Source organism: Catharus ustulatus, chromosome 2, assembly GCF_009819885.2.
Source record: "Catharus ustulatus isolate bCatUst1 chromosome 2, bCatUst1.pri.v2, whole genome shotgun sequence".
Classification (NCBI taxonomy): domain Eukaryota; kingdom Metazoa; phylum Chordata; class Aves; order Passeriformes; family Turdidae; genus Catharus; species Catharus ustulatus.
This window is the reverse complement of record NC_046222.1, coordinates 89,387,053-89,407,941: the sequence shown is the minus strand read 5'-3', so window position 1 is coordinate 89,407,941 and position 20,889 is coordinate 89,387,053. Positions and strand designations below refer to the sequence as shown.

Sequence of the window (20,889 nt, the reverse complement as noted above, 5' to 3'; positions counted from 1 at the left end):
AATGAGAACAGAAGAAGACATGCAGCGACAAAGCTACAGCTGTATCACACATTCTGGCAGCATTAAAACTCCTGAGGGCTACAATATTTTATGTTTACAGAGATTAATTTTTACTTAGAAAGCATAGTTTTAACAACAAATTTTTTATCAAGAACTTGATTTAATCAAAAGACCAACTTTTCTTAACAGCTGTAATTTTTAATGCTTGGTCTGCTTTTTAACAAATTAATTTCTCCTTCTCAGAACAAAGAGGTTTAGGATGAGGACTAGAGAAAAGGTTAAGAGTTAACAAATCCCAGAGGCAGAAATCTGCCTTCAGCTCCCTGCGCAACACCTCGTAATCTTTAATGTATATGGCAAGACATGGAATGTATGGCTATGAAGAACTGGCAGCAGGGCTGAACCTGGAGGGGGTTTCTGGAAGGTGAGATGATAATTTTTACCATTTCTCCTAACACATTATTCCAGGGATTTACAGGCATGTGCACCAGCCTTGCCCAGCTAAGCTAGGCAGCCCAAAGGACAACTCCACTGACAAGACACTGGGAGGATGGTGGTAGTTATGGCAATCGAGAGAAATGCTTAAAACATTTGAATAATCACCCAGAACCTGAACTCCAAAGCTTTTAAGGTTCTTTCAGCCTTAATGAGTCTTTTTTGCTGACAGAAGGATATTAAACTAACTTTCCCCTCTCAAGGGCAACAAGCTCCCTCTCTGCTCCCAGTTCTCCAAGTCCTTTTGCCCTCTCTATCACATGAATGCAATACATTAACTTTCAAATTACCATAGAACTGTCTTGTCTCTCTGGAAAGCAGCACATCTGTGAGAACCACTGTCCTGAATGCCATGCAGAGCTGACTTCTCCCACCCAACCCATGGTGCAGGGAGATGTTGGGCAGCAGCAGCACCCATAACTCACATACTTCCCAGCTGGCTGAGATTTTGAACTAGGTCAGAAACATCATGTCCTATTAAACCAATAACCATTATTAACAATCCTTTGTTAAAAACAATAATTATTTTAAACAAAAAGGAATTTAACATCATGACAACAAAGTAGCTACACTTAATATCCTCAAATACATTTAAGTCTAACATTACCTTTGTGGTATCAGTATTACACTGTTATTGTTCTTCAGAAGACAATCAACCCTAAAAGTATTTTGATTAGACAAAATGCAAATGCATTGATAAATGCAAAATGAAAGCTTTCTGAAGTTGGCATCTTGACTTAAATATTCCTTTCTAATTGGTTCTAGGAACAGACAAAAATAGATAAAAACACTTGATGCATTTGAGCTAGAACTCTGTCTTTCGGATTGATGAATTCATCTGCTGATTGTATGCCCATTTATTTTTTTAAATTAACTTATAGAATTTGAGATCTGTGCCTTCCCCTGTACACTCATTTTCCAGGCCAGTCAATCTTTGCAATTAATGCTAATCGTTGCAAACACAAGGGACCATTTTGCAAGGCAGCAAATCCTTTTGCATTTATACAGAAGGTATTTGGCAAAGAAGGAGTTATGTGTGTGCAGTAAGCAGTTAAATAATTATCATCTAACTCTATACAGGAAAACTTGATAACCTGCTGCAGGAAGGACATGTCTAAATGAATACAGCACTGTACTGCAGTTGGCATTTGGTCTTGTCAAGACAACATGATTTATCTTGCAAATAGGACCAGAATATGCAACAGAAGACATCATGGAGAAGCTGTTTAAACACCAGAACTCAAACAAAACCATATATTCCAATAGTTAAATAAAACCTATGATAATATGTATCTATCTAATGATCTAGAACAATCTTTTCTTATTATAATTTCTGTATTTTTCACAGCATTTTATTGAACAACAGTCCAATTGAACAATGGCTCTTTATATGTTATTATGAAAGACTTCTGTACTCACTAAATTGGATTTACAAAAAAGGGGTAATAATGAAAATCTCTCCTTTTACAATAACTTCCTTTTATAAATTTTCCTGTATTATATAAAAAAATAGAAAAATACCCAAAAGCACTATGTTGCTACACCAGCTTCATGTCTGTTTTTGCTTGAATGTAAGATGGTATGCTTCCAGTTTTTCCAGTCAGAGACAATTAAGAAACTTTAAGTGACAGATCAATCATGAAAAGGCACTGAAGGAATTAATTGGGTATTTTAAAAACAGAAGCCTCCATTGGAAAAAAAATGCTAACTCATCAAGCCATTCCTAGTAAAAAAAAAAAAAAGATATATACATATATATATTTTACACAAATGTCCAGTTTAAAAAAAAAAGGGGGGGGGGGAGGGGAAAGAAAAAAAGCAATTTTAAACTGATGGAGATACTTGAAAAGGATGGTTTAGAAATTAAAGGTTGGTAGTTTCATTTTTATTGTCATACTTCAAAATCTGGATACCAATGTACTCACAGGAATAATTACAAATAAATGTAAAAATATTTTTTAAACATTGAAATCAAATGTTTTGGTTTCAAAAATGGATAAATATTTTCTGAAAATAATTCAACGTCTTAACTTTTAGTTGCTGTTCATGGAAAATATTTTCCAAAATTTCAGTAATGCTGATGGAAAAACATCCTCAACTTTCTGCCCAAACTTAATACAACTTTTTTAACAAACAAACATCACATACATAGAAGAAGATAAGTTGAACCATGCTCCTCATACAAGAACAGGAGGTGTCCAGACACTTTGCCATCAGTAACTAAATTTTCCTGTTGCAGTTTCTTGTGAACTGCCTAACAGAGGAGATGAGCTGGAGCTGCCTGGTTTCTCTAGAATCTTCCCAGGTCTCAGGCAGAGCTGTTTATCCTATTTTACACCAGCTAGGACACACACGTGGCAGCTGGGAATTTTGCAATTCTTTTCATTTAACTTCTATTGTCTCTGACATGATTCATGCACTAGAGCTACAGGGGAAAATACAGAAATTATATCTAATATATTATATTCAGCTTGGAGAGTTTAAAAAAAAATCAGCTCCTTCTGCAGTTGGAGAGCAAAGGAAAGGGAGCAGAAAGTGTGACTAACTGTTCCTGAATATACAAGAGATGTGAACCAGAAAAGGAGCTGTGTTACTGTGGCTGGGGAGTTCATAGATCTGTGATTCACAGCATTACAGGGCCCATTTGGTATGCAAAAAGAGAAGATGATGAAAGGAATAGTTAGTCATGGAGAAAAAGCTAGACAGAACACACAAAGATGCTAACCCCTGGGAAAGGAACATATTCAAGTGTGATCCACAGCCTGGGAAAGAGAATATAGTCTTTTTTCCTTTATTTTCCTAAAAATACCTTCTTACTTTGGTAGGTAGAGCACTCAAAGAAGTGTCCTACACCTCAGTTATGAAAGAGCACCATGAATTCCAGTGCACTACTCAGGCCTATCTCACACCAAGTGGATGGTACATTATTCTTCAAGTTTTTGCTAAATCCAGACAGCCATATTCTCTCATGACCATACTCTTTTTCTCCTCTCAGTTTAAAAAGGATTCTTTAAGGCAGGCAAAAGAGGGAAGAAGGCCATGCTAGCTGTGCTGCTGGAGCACACAGTGTACTCCCCTCTGCCTGCAATTGCTGAAATCACCTCTGTGGAAATGCTTGAAGATAGGTTGTGTTTCTCTTAAACTTTCACCTCCCTGAAAACAGACGTGTTCAAAGTAGGGATGAAGGAGAATGATTTGCCTCAGGGATCCCCTTGTCGACTCATGTGATTGCTGTTGAAAATGGTCTGGATCTAAACGACCACAAAGGCTTTTGATGTTCTCCATACATATCCTTCAGCAAAAGAACTGGGAGAACAGTCAGTGCTCTTGTGCATGTGCTTTTGCATTTTCAATAACACACATGAAACAAGCTGTGCCCTGCCTGCTTGGAACAAGCTCTATCCTGCCTTTATGTACCTGCACCATGCCTCTTCCACTGGTGTGTGTGTGAAGAGGAGGGGCAGGAAGGGGGAGAAATGGCATTCATAGGGAGGAGAGGGGCTAGGGGGCAAAAGATAAGAGGAGGATAAATGGAGAGGAGGAGATAAACTGGTGGATAGAAATAAGAAAATCTCACAGAAAAAAAAAAGAGATAGGGAGGTAAAAGGCAATGCAAACAAAAAAAAGCTCAAAAGACACAGATGAAGAAGCAAGCAATCATGAAGAAAGAGACAACAGAGGGAGGAAAATAATGTAAAATGCAAAAAGACAAAATTAAATTAACCATCCCACTGAAAAGAGCTAACCAGAGCACCATGGGATAAATCAGGTTGTTAAGATGGGAGGAAACAAACCAAAGACTAAACATGAGCTAAACACAAGCTTCATTTAACACTGTTGATAGGACAGGCCTTCCAACAATTATTTGTTATGCAGTTGCCCTGTGGTCACTGATATGGATGATGTCTGGTTTCAGATCAAATCTCTCAGCAGCAAGTACAAGCAATGAGGAGAAATGGCCACAAATGTGACTGCCAACCCTGAGTCTCCTGGGTAGGAGAATGATTCTACATAAAAGTCTGTAGTGAAGCAGAGAATTGAACCTCAGTTTACTGCCTTCTTTAAGTCAAGTCTTCTGCCTTTCCTTCTCTGCCATGCTTGATGGATGAATCCCTGCTCCAGTACTGTCACTCACCACTAGTCAGGACACTAGCCCAGCTAGCATCTAGGAATAATGGCACAAGAGTATGGTAAACAAGTCAGCCTGCTGCCAGCAGTAATTTCCCAGCACAGAGTACAGCCCCCTTCTTCTCCAGTAATGACTCCAGATGGTTTTGCTGCTTTCCTGCTAGGTTAGGACTACCAGCCAATCTGGGAACATACACCCAAGTCATAAAATGAATTATGGCCAACTGGTGCAACTTAAAATAAAGGAAAAAAAAAAGGTAGAAATTTTTTAGAATTATTTCCTAGTCACACAAGCAGCAAAAATGAGACATGGCATCACCAGGGTGTCTTTACCACATCCATTAAAGCTCTTGAACATTGCTGTGAATCACAAGGCATCTCCAGGGCTCTGTGGAGCAGGCAATGCCTGGGTATGATATCCCCCAACAGCCCTCCTGCTAAACCCCCTGCTCACACTGTAGGGACACACTCAAACACACAAGTGACCTCATTGGTTTTTGCAGCACTATTTATGGTGATGTCAAGCTATTCACCTGAGTGGGGGCTTATTGGCAGTTAAGCTAAAAAAAAAAAAAAATACCCAAGAGCATCTTTTTACACCAGAACCAAGGAAAGGTTTGGACCTGAATTTACAGCCCACTTGGGTTTCACCAGTGTGCATATGTGCAGGCACCATTGCTGCCCCTGAGTGATTCAGAGCATCTGAGTAGGAATGAGTAGGCAAAATCAGTCAGTTTGTCATCCTTTATAGCCCTTCTTACATGAATAATGTTGAAATGTAAAGAACACAAAAGCTGCAGGTAAATCTCACTGGTATATTATTATTTTTTAAGTCAGACTAGTCATGTTTTTACTCAACCATAGCTTTCCAAACGGAAACATTTCTGGTTCCTTTAAAATATGAGTTAATAATGATAAACCAAAGATAGGGATCATTCTAAATTAGAGAGGCACAGTACAAGGCCTTGCTATAATCAAGAAAATTACTGTTATCTAGAGACAGAGAACAGTCACATTTAATTCTGCATTCCACCCTTTAGCTCAAAGAAATACTAATCCCCTTAGCCCTCTTGCATGGTGTCATCCAGCACATGCCCATCAGAAACAATGAATACATACATCAAGTGAAGAGTAAGGGTAATTTCCTGTGGTTGTTTTACAAGCAAGAGATTAAATTGTGACTATCCTGCAGAGGATTAAACAATGACTTGTAATGAAACTGATGCCATAATATGTAATCAGAAGTTTGACATGCCTAATGCAGCATTCATATGTGAAATGTCTGCAGTGGAAACAGCCCAGCCCTCTAATTTCGGTCTTTGTTTGGAAATGAAACCTTGGGACAGGTACCTCTGATCACCTGCTGAAGTCCCTGCCAAAGGATGGAGACAGATTTTCATGGAAATGACACAGAAGTCAGACTGGTTGCATGCAGGCAGGCAGAAGCTCTCTGGAGCCCAGGAGAAGGCAGGCTCCACTTGAGCCTGTTAGCAAGCATGTAATTGCCACGCGTGACTGCATGGGAAATTTTGGAATTTATCTCAGTTATCCTGCCTGTTCCTCTGCTAACTAAACCACTCCACACAGCTCCTGTATGATACCAGAGACTTTTACAGCATCATTTGATGTCTTCCTAATGTTAGAAATACCCCACAGACATTCCAGCCACAGTTTTCCTGAATGAAAAAGCAGGAGGTCAGAAGCCATCCATGCATTTAAACCCATTTTACTGGACTAAAAACCCAGGGTGGCCACAACTTCTTGTCATGCCATTCACTTTTAGTATTTTCACTCAGTTTCGGAATTTTCCCGTTATTGTTCTACCCATTCAATTTTTTAGCAACATCACAACTGGCTTTTATTTTTCCTTTCTTCTGTGATTTCAGGATTTTATTTGGAGTAATTTTAGCAAATTTGGGTCCATTTCACTGCACTTGTCATCTGAGGCCATTTCATTGTGGCCACTCCATTTCCAAATTTCTGGGGGTTTTTTCATCGCATTTTATTTCCTCATATCTCTTTTCCAGAGGGTCTGTTAGCCTTTGTACTCTGATTTCAGGAAATTCTTCCTTTCAGGAAAGGGAACGAAATCTTGTGATTTCAATAAGCATTATTTGGGCAAGCTTCGATCCATTTCCCTGCACTTCTTGTTATCCCATTCCCTTTTAGTGTTTTCACTTGGTTTCACAATTTTCCCATTATATTTTTAACCATTTCATTTTTTTTAGCAACCTCTCAACAGGCTATATTTTTTCCTTTCTTCCATGATTTCAGGACTTTATTAGGAGTGACTTTAGCAAGTTTTGGTCCATATCATTTCCATATCAGTACGCTCTCGGGGAAGCACAGGGACACGAGGCAGGGTCTAGCGCTGGCTCGCCAGGCTGATGTGCGAGAGGGCAAGCACCAGGGACAGGGACAGGCAGGGTGACACAGCCTGGGGCCGGGCTGGGTGGGGGAGCTGGGGCAGGGATGTGAGGGATGTCAGGAGCAGAGCAGCCAGAGGCAGAGGGAGTTGCCGGGCAGCAAAGAGCAGCAGGCAGCGGCACAGCAGCTGGGAGGCAGCTGGGCAGGAAGGGCAAGCTGCTCCCAGAGCCCAGCCAGCATCTCTGAGCACCCACAGGGGCTCTGTGCACGCATCCTCCTGGGGACCATGGTCATTAGCATCCACCCAAGCCATTCCAAAGCATCCCGGCTATGGAGCTTCTCCCTGATTAGGCAGTGGCGAGTCCAGGCGCTGCGTGCTCCGCAAGCATCACCGCGGTGTAAGCATCCGAAAGAAAGCGAGGTTTTCAAAGTCCAGAATGAAAAACGCCGTTCAGAATATATAAATTATTTGCACCTTTGGCTCAAGGCTGTAAGCTCTGATCAAATATTAAATAGTGCTTGAGAAGCACCATACATTGTATTGTATGTATACAATGCATATATGTATTGTATTAAAAAATAAAAGGTAACCAAACCCCACTTCATTCCGCAGACAGTAACAATTCTCCTGTAGTTTAATCTGCACACGATTACTACAGATCAGTGAATACCAAAAAGGGATCGGTACCTGCTTTGTAAGTCGTCTAGGTGCAATTTGCCTACATAATGGGTGGCTGATGAGACAGTGACGATCCTAGCGTTGTGACTGTGCGTTCCTGATTGCTTCAGCGTATCCAAGAGGAGGTTAGTCAACAGGAAGTGTCCCAAGTAGTTCAAGCCGAAGTGCTCCTCAAACCCATCCTCCGTCTTCCTTTCAGGGACCAGCATCACCCCAGCTGGAGGAAAAAGTAGAGGTAAAACCTGTTGGTTATATCAGAGGAGCAGCAAGCCAGAAGGAGCACGGATCTCCTGCTGCGGAGGGTAAACACAGCATTTAGAGCACTGAGTGACTGGTGATGGCATGTGAAGGCGACACTGATTGATTCCTGACAAGAAAAATGTCTAAACCCCCACTTTTTTTTTCTTCCACTTCTTTTTTTTTTTTTTTTTTCTTTATCCAGATAATGTTGACTGTCTCTCTCCCTCCGTGCAGGACTGTGAGTTCATTTGTGAAAAGTGTTTTCAAGAACTGGGAGATCCCAACAACATTCCCTCCATCAGAGCTCTGACCAGTGGAGACAAGACCAGGCTAAGCAGCAGACCTGCTCTCCCAGACAGTTTTCTCCTGGAGAAAACTCCTGGCTGTAGTTTAAAGCTCTAGCGAGTCTACATCTGAAATCTGCAACTTCTGCCTCACTGGTGTGGGTGAGAACAGATGTAGTAAATTTACCCAATATATCTTAATTACCATGCTTACGAGCAGCTGCATATTGAAATTAGGTTTTCAATGCTTATTTTGGCAATATTTTTGCATCAATTTCCACAAACCACAATTTTCAAACTCAGTGTCTAAAATAAGTATCCACATCCTCAACATGCAATGTTGATTTCAGCATCTTGCAGAGAAATCTGAGCTCTTGCATAAATCATATCATGTATTGAGGCTGTGTGAGGGATAGTTACCCTGCTCAATTATAGCACAGACTTGAATGCTATAAATTATTCTTATTTTATTAAAATTTAATTACTGTACAAGTGGACATGACCTTTGTCATTTAAATGTAGATGGACACAACTCATGGAGAATCCTGTTATAGGAAGCTTCTCTCTAACACCCATAAATATGACACAGCAGAAAGACCACCTCTGCACACGACATGAGAGACTGTCAGTTTAATCCTCCTGCTGCTTCACGTGCCCACTAAAAAGCCTTTAACAACCCATTTCCCAATGTCAGCCTGACCTGATATGGACATAAAATGACCATTTTCAACTGCACATGCTGTGCATCTACATTGCTACTTTGGGAGCTCCTGCCAGCTGACAGTCCTGCTTTGCTGCAGCCTCTTGGGTCAAAGGAGAGATACTTTTGGGACCTTTTTTAGAATGGCAAACACCCATAGGAATTCACCTGTGGTTTCCTACTGCTTAATGGAGCAACTGGAGAAGCAGTGGGAGGCAAAGAAACTCAAGAAGGCCACAGAGAAAACAAAAGTGGAACATAGCACACCTGCAAATGGAGAACTTAAGAATGAACCTGAGCGATGCTGACTGGTGGCACAGTGAAGAAACACAACACAACTTACATGATGAGGCTCCATGAAAGCTCTGATTAGCATCTCCTTATGTCATTTGCTGCTGTAAACTGTCTATAATCACATCAGTAACAGTGGCTGGGAATGAGAACTGGTTATGGACAGATGCAAATGTGAGACAAGCCCAGCTGTGACTTTTTCTTGTTTTCTGGGAAGATGGAAAGGAAGGGAATAGCTCGGAGATGAACAAACCCCAAGCTCCCAGACCAAGTCTCAGCCTGCTACAGTGCAAGTTTTAGCACAGACAGAACTCAGCATGAGCTGTTGCAGGGCAGATGAAAACATTGCTGCATCTCTGAGATCCAGGGCTAGTACAAGGAAATGATTTGCATATCTCTGAGGCCATCCTGCCCTCTGAAGCTCTGACACTTGGAAAAGGAGAAAGCAAGCAGCTTGCCAGAGTTCTGTTTGCAGCAACACAGGTAAAATACAAGCCCAAGACAGGCAGCCAGGTATAAAAGAGCCCTGGCCCAGCAAGGCTGATCTGCACACCAAATACTGTTTCTGCCTCTGCTGGGATTGCTGCAGGGCTCGATACAGGACCCCTCCATGCACAGACACACTTCTGTTGGTTAAGTCAGATGGAGGGATGGAGAAATTTGTCCTGAGAGAAGCAAGTTAGGCAGCTGCTACAGCTGTTCAGCTTTGCATCATGACCAGCAGGCAAACAGAGAGACTGCCATCGCTCACATTAGCCCTGAGGATGCCTGTGCCACAGCAGCTTCACCCTCAACCTCCAGAGAGGCACAGGATTTCAAGAACACATAGAGCCTTTGCCCTCAACCCCAATTAGTCTCCACCATCTGTGCTGTACATCCTGGAAGCGAAAAAACCAGATCTGACCTCAGATCAGGAGACAGAAAAAAATTTTCACTTACGTGATGCACAACTGTAAAGATACACACTCCCCAGCATTGTTTTGCTCATTCTTCAAGAGCATCCCCTAAGTAGAAATTCTGGTCAAGTCCTTATGCAGGAACAGTCACCTCTGCCTGCATCTGATGCTACTACAATTCCCTTTTGCCTTCAAGAGATGCTCAAATAATATTAAGCCAAAACACCTTTTCTTTTTTTTAAAAGGCTCTCGTCTTTCAGGTAGTTCATATCAAGGTTGTAAAAAAAATCTTGCCCTGTAGTCTGAGGGCAGTTTCTCTTATTTGAGGAAAAGCCATTTTCAATTCACTAAAAGTGAACATACAAAGTTGCCCAACAGGCAACTGAACCTGTCTCCTTCCTTAACAAAAGGGAAAACCTTGTAAGTATAGCAGCAAGCTCTCTTTTTTAAATTATTAACTACCTAACATTCAGTAGATATTAAAAGTGGTATACTATTGATTTTCCCTTGTCCAGAAGCATACTCAGCTTTACTTAAGGGTCCCAAATGTTAACTCAAAAATGAAAGCTGGTTCTACTTTTAATTCTTTGAATTAGTCCAATACTACTTGAAATATTAACCAATGCCTTATCTTTTCATTATAAACTAAGAATGATTGTGCTTATTCTTCCAGTATGGAATCCAAACAACTCTATATATTTCTGATTTTAATTATCAATATTTTATATATCTATTATAATTTCTTTAAGATATATAATTTTAATATTTATAATTTATAATGATAAATTATATTTTTTCAGAGTGTATGTGAAATTTGAAGTGGCAGCACACAAACCATTAATGTCAAGCACCTCACTTCTGACATAACCTTATATGTTTTTCCCTGTGATCTAGCTGGATTGTCTCTAGAAGATTCAGTTTTAAAATATCACTGATAACACCATGGCATAAGAAAATGAATTAATAAATAAACTGACCATGAGCTTCTACTTTGTAATTGATTAGCTGTTGCTGAAATATTCTGGCAAAACACTGATAGTATGGGAACAAAAAACTGACTAAACAAAACACGGATTTGTGATTTTGCAGAGGTAGAAATAAATTAGAATAAGGAAAATATTTTTTCTGCAAAACTATGCTGAACAACTGTTCTTATAGTAATACATTCCAATGTTCTGTGGTTCTGTATTTATTGTAATATGTTCAAATTACACATATTTTTAATTAGCTCTAATGAATAACAAAGATTATATTCTTTTTTAATTCTGTGATTAGGCAATAATCGTATTTTGCACTGAAAGAATGAATACACATCAAGAGAGCTGTCTTTGTAAGCAGGAATTTATGATGATTTTCTGTAAAAGTTTGTAGTGAAACTCTTGGCTTCTGATCCATCTTATGTAATTTAAAGATCTGACATTGCATGCAGTATAACAAAACATTTTATGATAGTTGTAAATATTATAGGTCAGACATGCCCCATTTTTACTGAATTATACAGGAGAATTTGCTCTATGCCTGCTCTTACTGCAGATGATGATAAATATTGCTCTAACTCCCATACCTCCCACTTCAAAGACTTCCTTCATCTCCATTATAAAATGTGTTTTAAGAGCTGTAAAAATACAAGCATTTCTCTCATCTGATTGTATTTACAGTGAGCTACTTGGAGGTTTTTTAAGTCAGTTCTCTCAAACTCACTATAAAAGAAAAAATTAAAATCTCTTTTTCACATACAGAACAAAATGTCTGCCTTTCCAGCCAGGCTCACAGAAGAGGGTTTGGAGGCAGATCTCCCCCCCCTAAGTTCTTTTATCAGCCAAAGGCTGGGCAGATAAAGCAATAAGTCAGCCACAAACACTTACACATAGCACCTTCACAGCAGGAGGTGAACCTCTATAATCACATTCACCCAATTCCTGCCATTTACAAGGAAGAAATACATACTGTACCAAAAATGTTCCCAAGGGGAAAAATTAGGAGACAGTTCCTTCCAGTAAAAGCACAAAGCCCTTCCTCTGTGCAGGTTTTGCACTGTCTTAGCTGATGCCTTTAGCACATTTCCAATCCCACGAGTGCCGCCCCACGGGGCAACCCACCCCACTTTACAGAATGTCAGAACTGCTCTGTTCTGCACACCCATGCAACAAAACACCTCTACAGAAGGTGTAGCTACATGTGAAACAGCACAGCCCACTCCTCACCTCCACAGAGCACCCTGTCCTGGCTGGGCTGCCTACAGCAGCTTGCTTGTTCCACCTGGCTCAGTTGGGCTGTGCCTGCCCTGTGGGTCTCTCCTGGCTAGAGAGCAATGAGAACGTGCAATGCCTTATTGTAAGAACAGCCCCCAGAAGTGCTTCCTGGAGGCACAGCTGTGCCCACACAACTGCTTCTTACAGGTACTGCATCTTACTGCCTCGTCTGGGCTGAAGAGCAGTGAATGTACAGCGCTGCTGTAAAAGCTGTGACATAGCTGCTCACTGAGCCACATCCCTAACCCAGAGTCCAGTGCTACAGCTATGCCACAGACCTATTGGTATCCCAGGAAAGTGTTCTGAGTCTCAACAAGACCACACACAGAAGCCAGATTAACGGTGTATGAGAACTGAAAAGGTAAAAATCCCAAAAGTTTAGAAGAAAAACACAGAAACACACATGAAACTTGGTGCAGCTTTCTAATGCTATTGCCTTACTCCCTGTCTCCCCAGAGGGAGCTTAAACTCTTGCTTTTCCTAATGTCTTTTGGAGTTTTTTATATGTGTGTATGCAATTTTCCAAAGCCAAATGGGAGGTAAATTAATCAAAGCAAGAACTTTTACTCCATGGCATAACAATGACACCTGGATGGCACACAGATACCACACCAACACATTTGACCCTTGGGGAGATGCAAAGAAACCTGTTAGTCTGCCTGGCATCAGTGTTGGAACAATGTCCTGTGCAGGGACCTTTCCTGGAAGTACTGCCAACTGTGGAAATGATAAAGGACAGGGACCAAGCCTGGGGTTGTAGAGAAGAACCATCTCCAGAGGATTATGTCTCTCCTGCCTCATCCCAGGACAACTTCTCCACAGGAGTCTGCCTGAGCCTCTGCTCCAGCACTGAACAAGCTCCCATGAGCTCTCACCTCCTGCTGCCTTCTCACAAGCTGCTCTGCACCACTCATTGCCTTTTCTGATTACAGTAATTTCATGACCATAAGGCGCACCGGACTATAAGGCGCACCCCCCCGGAGTTGGCAAAATTCGCAACTTTTTAGATCAGATAAGGTGCACTGGACTACAAGGCGCACTTTTTTTTTGCAGCGAGGCTCCGCCTCCAGCTCACCCCGCACGGTTGCTGGACGAGGCCCCGCCTCAACCTGGCAGCCATTGGCCTCCGGGCCCGCCTGTACCCGGCAGGGGCGGTGCCGCAAGCCACCAGGCCCCCCTGGACCTGGCGGCCATGGGCTCCCAGGACTGCCTGGACCTGGGAAGGGGCGGTGCCGCGGGCCTCCAGGCCCGCCCCCAGCCGGCTGCCGTGGCACTTCCGGCTCCCCCCACGGCTCACAGCTCACACTTCCAGTTTCGCAAATTTTGCAACTTTGTCCATCAGATAAGGCGCACCAGACTATAAGGCACACTTCTGGGTTTGAGGGAAAATTTTAGTCAAAAGGGTGCGCCTTATAGTTGTGAAATTACTGTACCTTTCCTGACAGCCTCCCCAGCTCCCTGTGCTGGGCAAAATGCATGGCCATGATGAACCAAAGACAGTGTTCTGCTTCCCAGCCTCCCCTCCTCCCTTACCCCCACAATCCAGTGACCTCATGCTGATCTTATCAAGGAACTGCATGGGTTCAGGAAGAGGACAGAGGTTCAGCCCCAGACATGAATATCAACTCCATCCACCTCTCTGCCTCCCTGCAAAGTTCATTCTCCCTAATTCTCCTACCCAGCCACTGTAGCTCCTTTGTGTCTCAATCCCCCATCACTCTGCACCCTGCAGGCATCTGCCTGTCACATACCTGGATCACCCTCCCCTCACTCCTGAGGCTTGTTTCCTGCTTTAGCCACAATCCCTGGCTCTGAGGCTCCTCCCAGCTCCCCCATCCCCACTTCAGTATCAACCAGCTGTGATTAGATTGCAAGTCTCTTTGTACAAGTTACACTGAAGTGGGTGAGCAAGCAGAAGAGAGAGGTTCCACTCCCTTCTCACCAGGAGAGATAATTCTCATCTCTGTTAAACATCAGTAAACTTTAAAGTAAGAGATCAGTCAAGAATGTCCTCATGGAGAAAAGATTTGATAGTACCCATAGTACCCAACTCCAGTCCTCAAGGTTAAGGACTCAATTCTTGTGAATTATATGGTGTCTAAGCATTTCCAGCCCCTGACTGAGACATCTCCTACAGTTCAGACAGACCTAATGACTCTCTTCATCCTCACTATCCACCCCAGCTCTACCTCAGTACCTGCTCTCATTATTTTTCTGATATTTAACAAGAATATATGTTATGTTCATAGTTTAATTTTAAAAAGTCTCTATAAAAGACTTTAATCCATGAAAGACTTTATTTTTTCTTTTAATCAGAAAATTCAAATGTTTTGCAATCAAGGTTTCTGTCATCCTGATGGTCCCCAACTGATTGTCCTCTTCCTCCCACTCACCAACTCTTCACAGTCTATTTTTCATGGAATAGAAACTTGTCACAGAGATCATGGAAGACTGAGGCCACCGGTCTGGACAGTGGAGAGACTGGAGGAGCCTGAAGTGAGACACAGTGCCCATCCCCACCAAGCTCAAAGGCAGCCAGGAAGAGCAGATGGAATCTCTGGAATCTCAGCACTGGTGGATTTGCCTGCATGCAGCACCTCTGACCAGCTCAGGGCTGTGATTCAGGCAGAAAGACCTGCTCAGGCTCAACTCAGGACGTGCTTAATATAGGCAAAATACTCGGTGAGGAGCACATAAAAGGTGTCTTACAAAATGGAGTGCTTAGCAGGCTTCTGACTTGACCCATCAGGGGAATATTCCATATGTGACAAAAGATGCAGCTACCACTGACACAAAGACAAGATCTTGTCTGCATTCAATTCCACATGTGAGATAACACCACAGCCTTTATGAAAAACCTTGCCATGATTTTTGACATTAAAAAATACCTCCTAAGATATTCATCTTATTGTTGCTGGAAACAGATAAACTGTTTTATCTGGCATTACAAAATAAAATAAAGAAAAAAAAGTCAGCCTAAGGCAAATACTTGGCATGGAAACTCTTAGCCCAAATACTAAAAATCTGGCTAAGAAGTATGGAACTGAAAACTGAGTAATGTCTTCTGCTGGTGCCCCCAGACCCACCTATAATGTTCACAAGGGAGAAGTGCACTGCATTAGCTGTGCCAAGGAAGATAAAGCAATGTGACTTTCTAGAAAAAAAACAAACCAAGTTCTTAGTTTCTCAGTAAGTTAGAGAAAAGGAAAAAATGCAGACAATCCACATTCAAGGAGTGTGAGAACAACAATTACATCTTGGTAGGTTCAGAACATAACTGAATCAGCTGTAATACCTCCATAAGAACAGATTCACATTCTGAATCAATGTCACGCTGCTATTTGTGAACACAGCACAAGCTAATTCCTTGGAAAATGTGTCAGTTAAAAAAAGTAAATACATTCCATAACCAAGGTTTTGATTTTGCACTAAAATAAATCAGAGCATTCCTAATTAGGTCTGGTTGAAAAAAACCTCCTTTGTTTCCTAAAAATATGCTCAGTAACTGTTTGGTTATTTGAGTTGGCACAATGGTGAGTCAGCCCACTCACAATCAGAAAATAGGAAAGTCAGTCACAGCTTTCTAATTCAATAGGATATTCTCTCAGAAGTAAAATATTTCAGTTTGCAATTTGTGTACAAAATATTTTTACCTAAAAGCTATGAAAGGATTAAGTAAAAATAAAACATGGCTCACTCCTGCCTTTCAGAAAAGCCAATGGCAAATGTTCCACACACTTAAGTAGAACCAGTTGGGTTTCCTAATCCATCAATAGTTGAATTTTGTATCTGTCTTCTACTGATAAAACGTTCACATTCAAGACATAAAAGCAAATGGGTCAAAAATCTGCAGCATGTGGAGCCTGAGATATTTCCCCTTTCAGAAAGTGTTTGATATCACAGACAGAGAAAAAGCTTTGGAAATAATCAGAAAGATAAAGATAATATCAAACAAAAGTCAGGATTTTCATGAATGAAATCCTTACTCTTTGAAAGCCAGAAGAGTCTAAGGTCACCTCTCTAACTTATTAGTTCTTCCAATAAAAAAATAAAACCTTTTCTAGGAAATCTGACACCTTCTTATAAGATAAATATAATTCTGGCAGACAAAAGTGCTATCCAAGTATAATAAAATCTCTAGCTGACAACTGCTGCTCAAAGTCCATATGCCAGATAAACGTGGGCATGGCACAACCTTCATTTTCTCTGAATGAGCCAGGCTGGATAATGTCAGCAGTGTCATGGTGCTCTGACCCATGTGCCCAGACAAGTTACTCACAATACCCAAGGCACCTAGGACCTGTGAAGAGCAATGTGTGAGCAGCCAGCCTCCCCACAGTCAGCTCTCTTAAAAGATTATTTCTTCTGCAAAATCTGAGAAGATGGCACTTGTCATGCACTGAACTTCATTAAAAAATATGGCTCTGGGAGTTTCTTCTCATTTTAGAACATATTAATACCACATCTTAAGGTCCTTATGAATCTTCCTGTTTTTCCCACCATACATGGAAGATACATTGTAAGCCAATGTCTCCACCACATCAAATTAACTTTTCCAGGTAAAACCATCTCCCAGGTCTTCCATGATATCCAGTACTTATCATCCATTACATACAGGTAGAGGCTATTTCTCTCCTGCTCCTCTCCTTCTCTCTTTGTTCCTATCCCTCTATGCCTTTCCCATCACAGCTTTTCTTGGGTATTGCTCTAATTTGTCTTCGAGGAAGGATAAAGATGAAACATGATGTCAGAAAGACACTGGAAGACCTTTAATGAGATATCATATCCTCAATTCACCACAGCTTTCCTGTGTGGCTGGAGAAGAAGCATTAATTTCAATTAAATCCAAGTTTCACTGGAGTAACAGCAGCCCTCCTCACAAACTTTCCCTCAAGGTTTTTCTCCAGTGAATTTCCATATCTCTGAGGTTTCTTTCCTTTTCATCAGAACAGTCAGTGTAGCCTGCAGCTGCTACAGGCAAGGGAGCTGGCTCTTAGCTAATCCAGTGGGACAGGATCCTTTCATAGATCCCACTGTGATAATTTCAAACAATTTAACTGTTAGTAAATTCATCTTATAAATATGGCCTATGAGTAGGTAAGTATGTATAGAATTGTTTGCATTTGATACATGTCCCTATTCCCAGCCCTCAAATTTCACTCTTCTTCTTCTGATCTGATCCTGGAAATACTCAAACTCAAGAATAATTTAATATCTGATCAACCATGACAGCAGCCATGGGACTATTCAAAAGAGTCCTGGCAAAGGATATTATGGCTGACCTGGACATGGCTGGATTGTGTGTAGATAACAAAGGCAATATATATATTTCACATACTCAGCTACTGATAAAACTTTTAATGTGCTCTAGGAACTGAAGAGACATGCTTATATGGACTTATTCATTCTGTCAAGAGACTGATAATTTCTCAGATGATCCACAAAGTACCAAATATGATCATCTGAATTAGCTAGCAGTTCAGCGATATTGATTTTAAATTGCCTTAGATAGGCTTCAACCTGAAATATATTAAATGTAATCTGACTGCAATAGGCTAATAATAGCCTGAAATCTCTAAGTTGGCATTTCAGTGTTAATGAGCTAGACAGTGCATGTTTGGCATCCAGAGGTATTCGAGTGTCACTAAATATCTTGTGATTTTTGTGTTGGCTCTGTTAGTTTTAAGATCGTTAAGTACTGTAAACAACATAGAAGCAAAAACATTAACTACAGTGTGCTGAGGAACAGTTCTAGCACACAGAGAAAATTATTGCCTTCAAGGTTAGAAAAGAAATCTCTGGTATGAAAGAGTGACTACTGGAATTTTGGAATTTTATGAAGTGTTTCAGTATCTGTCCCCTTTTCAGCCACAAGAAGACAGCAGACTTTCTAATGCATTTTAACAGCAATGCCATTTTTAGGAATGTATTAAATAATTAACACTAGTGTACATGCTGTAATTTGCCAAATGCTTTTCAGCTGTACAAAGACACAGTTCCTTCCAAAACAAAACTAAAAATTAGCACCCAATTACTAATTAGCAGACTAGAAGACACATTCTTCTGACCTTCTGTCAGATTAAGCATTCTGCACTGCTTGTGCTGCATCCCTCTTTCTGTGGCTCACAGTACAAACATTTAGCTTAGTTTTGTTTTCTACAGGAAGTGATTTTTGTTTTCTGTATCATAGCATTTTTTCTCTTTCTAGCACTAGCCCATCATATTAAAAAAAAAAAGTTTTTATAATACTCTACTAATATTTGCATTTTTAATATGTTTTGTTTATTTTAAAAACCAAGAGCTGAGCATGCACATTACTGATGCAGAAAGCATAGTAATGGAAAAACAAGCCCTTATTTGTCAGCTGAAATAATGTCTGCATTCAAGCAAATTTTTCCTTTTAAATTAGAAATTATAAAGTTAAATGTACTTGCTAAAATAAGCTGTAACAAAAAAAAGGTGACTAGTGCACTAATCTCCATTTAGTTGGATACCTAAGCCTTCACATGATTACTGTGGATGTTTAACTCTAGGAGAATGCTTTGAAACTCCGTATTTTAGTATTAATTTAATTTCCAACAAAATCCTTGAGTTAGGTAAGGAATAGAAAGCAAGTGATGAAGAGACACTTTAAAAAAAAAAATCACCAGTGACCTTAAAAACTGCTGAATTTCATATCAATCTTAGGTCAGATATGTAGTATTGATTATTTATTTAGTACAGTAATTCACATTACATCCCTTGTCTTTAATAATATTTCAATGTTATTTTCATACCTTGCATTCTTATAAAATGTTGGAACTCTTATCAAGTCATCTTCTAATGTTTGGCTTTTTGACAGGTTTGCACAAGCCCTCAATGAATATCATAGAGTTTCACATATATATGGGATACATATCCATGGAGATAATGTGTGGAAAGTTCACTAACATATACACACGATTGTATCAATCAATTTAAAAGATTTAGATTAAAGCAATTAAATAATACGAGTATGTAATGCAAAATTTTCAGTGTAATAGTTCTTGCATTTTTACACTAAATGTAACAGAGGAATACAGCCCTGATAATAGAATGCTTGATCCTATGAAGACAGAAATAAAATAAATTTTACTAGCTTGCTGATAGTTTGATCCAGAAGTCATGGGATGCATTCAAAGCCTAATTTCCCAAACCTATGGGAAAGGAACAGGAAACTGTGATGAGGCTTTTGAGAGAATAGTGCTTCCAATTCTGCAGTCCATGATGGGCTGAATCATCCTCCTTAGTGCAATGAAACAAAACAAAACAAAACAAGTAAAAAGAAAATAGGAGGAAAGAGGAAGGGAAAGGGAAAAAGAAAAGCCAACCAGATAGCCCAAATGTCAGCATTTGTCTTGATTGTGCTCAATACAGGTGGTTTTTGCATCAGGCCATTTCTCCTCTATTAGGTATGTTAATTTTCCTCTTATGTAGCAAGGAAACATTCGGGCTTTCACTATGAAACAAAAGTTACTAGTGAAAGTGGGCTTTCATGATAACAAAACTAAATGCTACAGATTATTTACAGGAGCAAATAAAAAGGACCATAAAATAAACAAATAAATACATAAAAATATATGGGAAAGAGCATTCAAAAGTGGAGTCATTGCCAGACAATGGCCAGAGACTAACCTAATTCTATGGGATTCTTTACCTGCTTTGGATGTAATTCTGTTAAGACAAAAACATTATTTGGACCATTCATTTCATTCTAGATTCTAAAATGATTTTCTCAAACAACAGATTTCTCTTGCCAATTGTATTTGGTAAGTGAAATCAAATGGCTTTCTTGCAAATCACAAATATGTGAGAATATATTCATAGACTGAATCAGGAAAATTTTACTCTCAACATCCTTTCTTAAAAGAAGGTTTGGGCTTACACTCTTTGGTCTTGTAACGTTTTAGGAACATTAGGAGAACCATTTTTGTACAACTTTGTTTCTTGGATAAGAAGACACATTTAATTTTCATCCAACCCAATTCACCAGCAGCTAGGGCAGAAAAAAATGCTGTATTCCAGAGGGCTTCCCAGTTGTTTCAGCCTCATCCTTTTTCCCCCAACTGGCCTCCAAGCCCTGCTGACAATGCTGGCTTTGCTCATGCTGAAAACTAGTGCAGGGAATGCCTGATAGATTCATAGAATTAAAAACCTCTTTTCCCATAAAACATTTTTTTCAAATTGTGTTGTTCCCATCTGTGTAACTGTTTTTATTTTGCATGTTTAGAAGTAAATCTGGAAAGACTTTGTAACTTAAGCTTAAATATCTACTAATTAACTATAACTAAGTCTAAATATCCACTTTTAATTATTGCATGATTAAAACAACAATGATAGGCTTTTTTGACTAATCAAATAAAAATGAACTCTTAACTGAAACACTTCAAAAGTGTTTCATATCAATCAGCAAATAAAAAACTTGAATTTTTATTGCAGTATTTACTTGTGTTACTGAGAGCTCTTTAAGGCATCAACGAACATAACAAAACCATTTATTTAGCATGTTTGCTTTCACTAGGATTGAAGTGTGCACAGG

The 20,889-nt window shown here is 40.1% G+C and overlaps 1 protein-coding gene across 1 annotated transcript in view; it reads right to left on the bottom strand.

Moving 5' to 3' along the window:
• The window catches only part of LOC116992269 (dehydrogenase/reductase SDR family member on chromosome X-like), a 123,028-nt gene that overhangs the window by 38,927 nt on the left and 63,212 nt on the right, over positions 1–20,889 (bottom strand). The window contains exon 5 of the mRNA XM_033051724.1: positions 7,679–7,886. Coding sequence (XP_032907615.1) covers positions 7,679–7,886 — 208 coding nt within the window. The remainder of the gene's footprint in view (positions 1–7,678; positions 7,887–20,889) is intronic.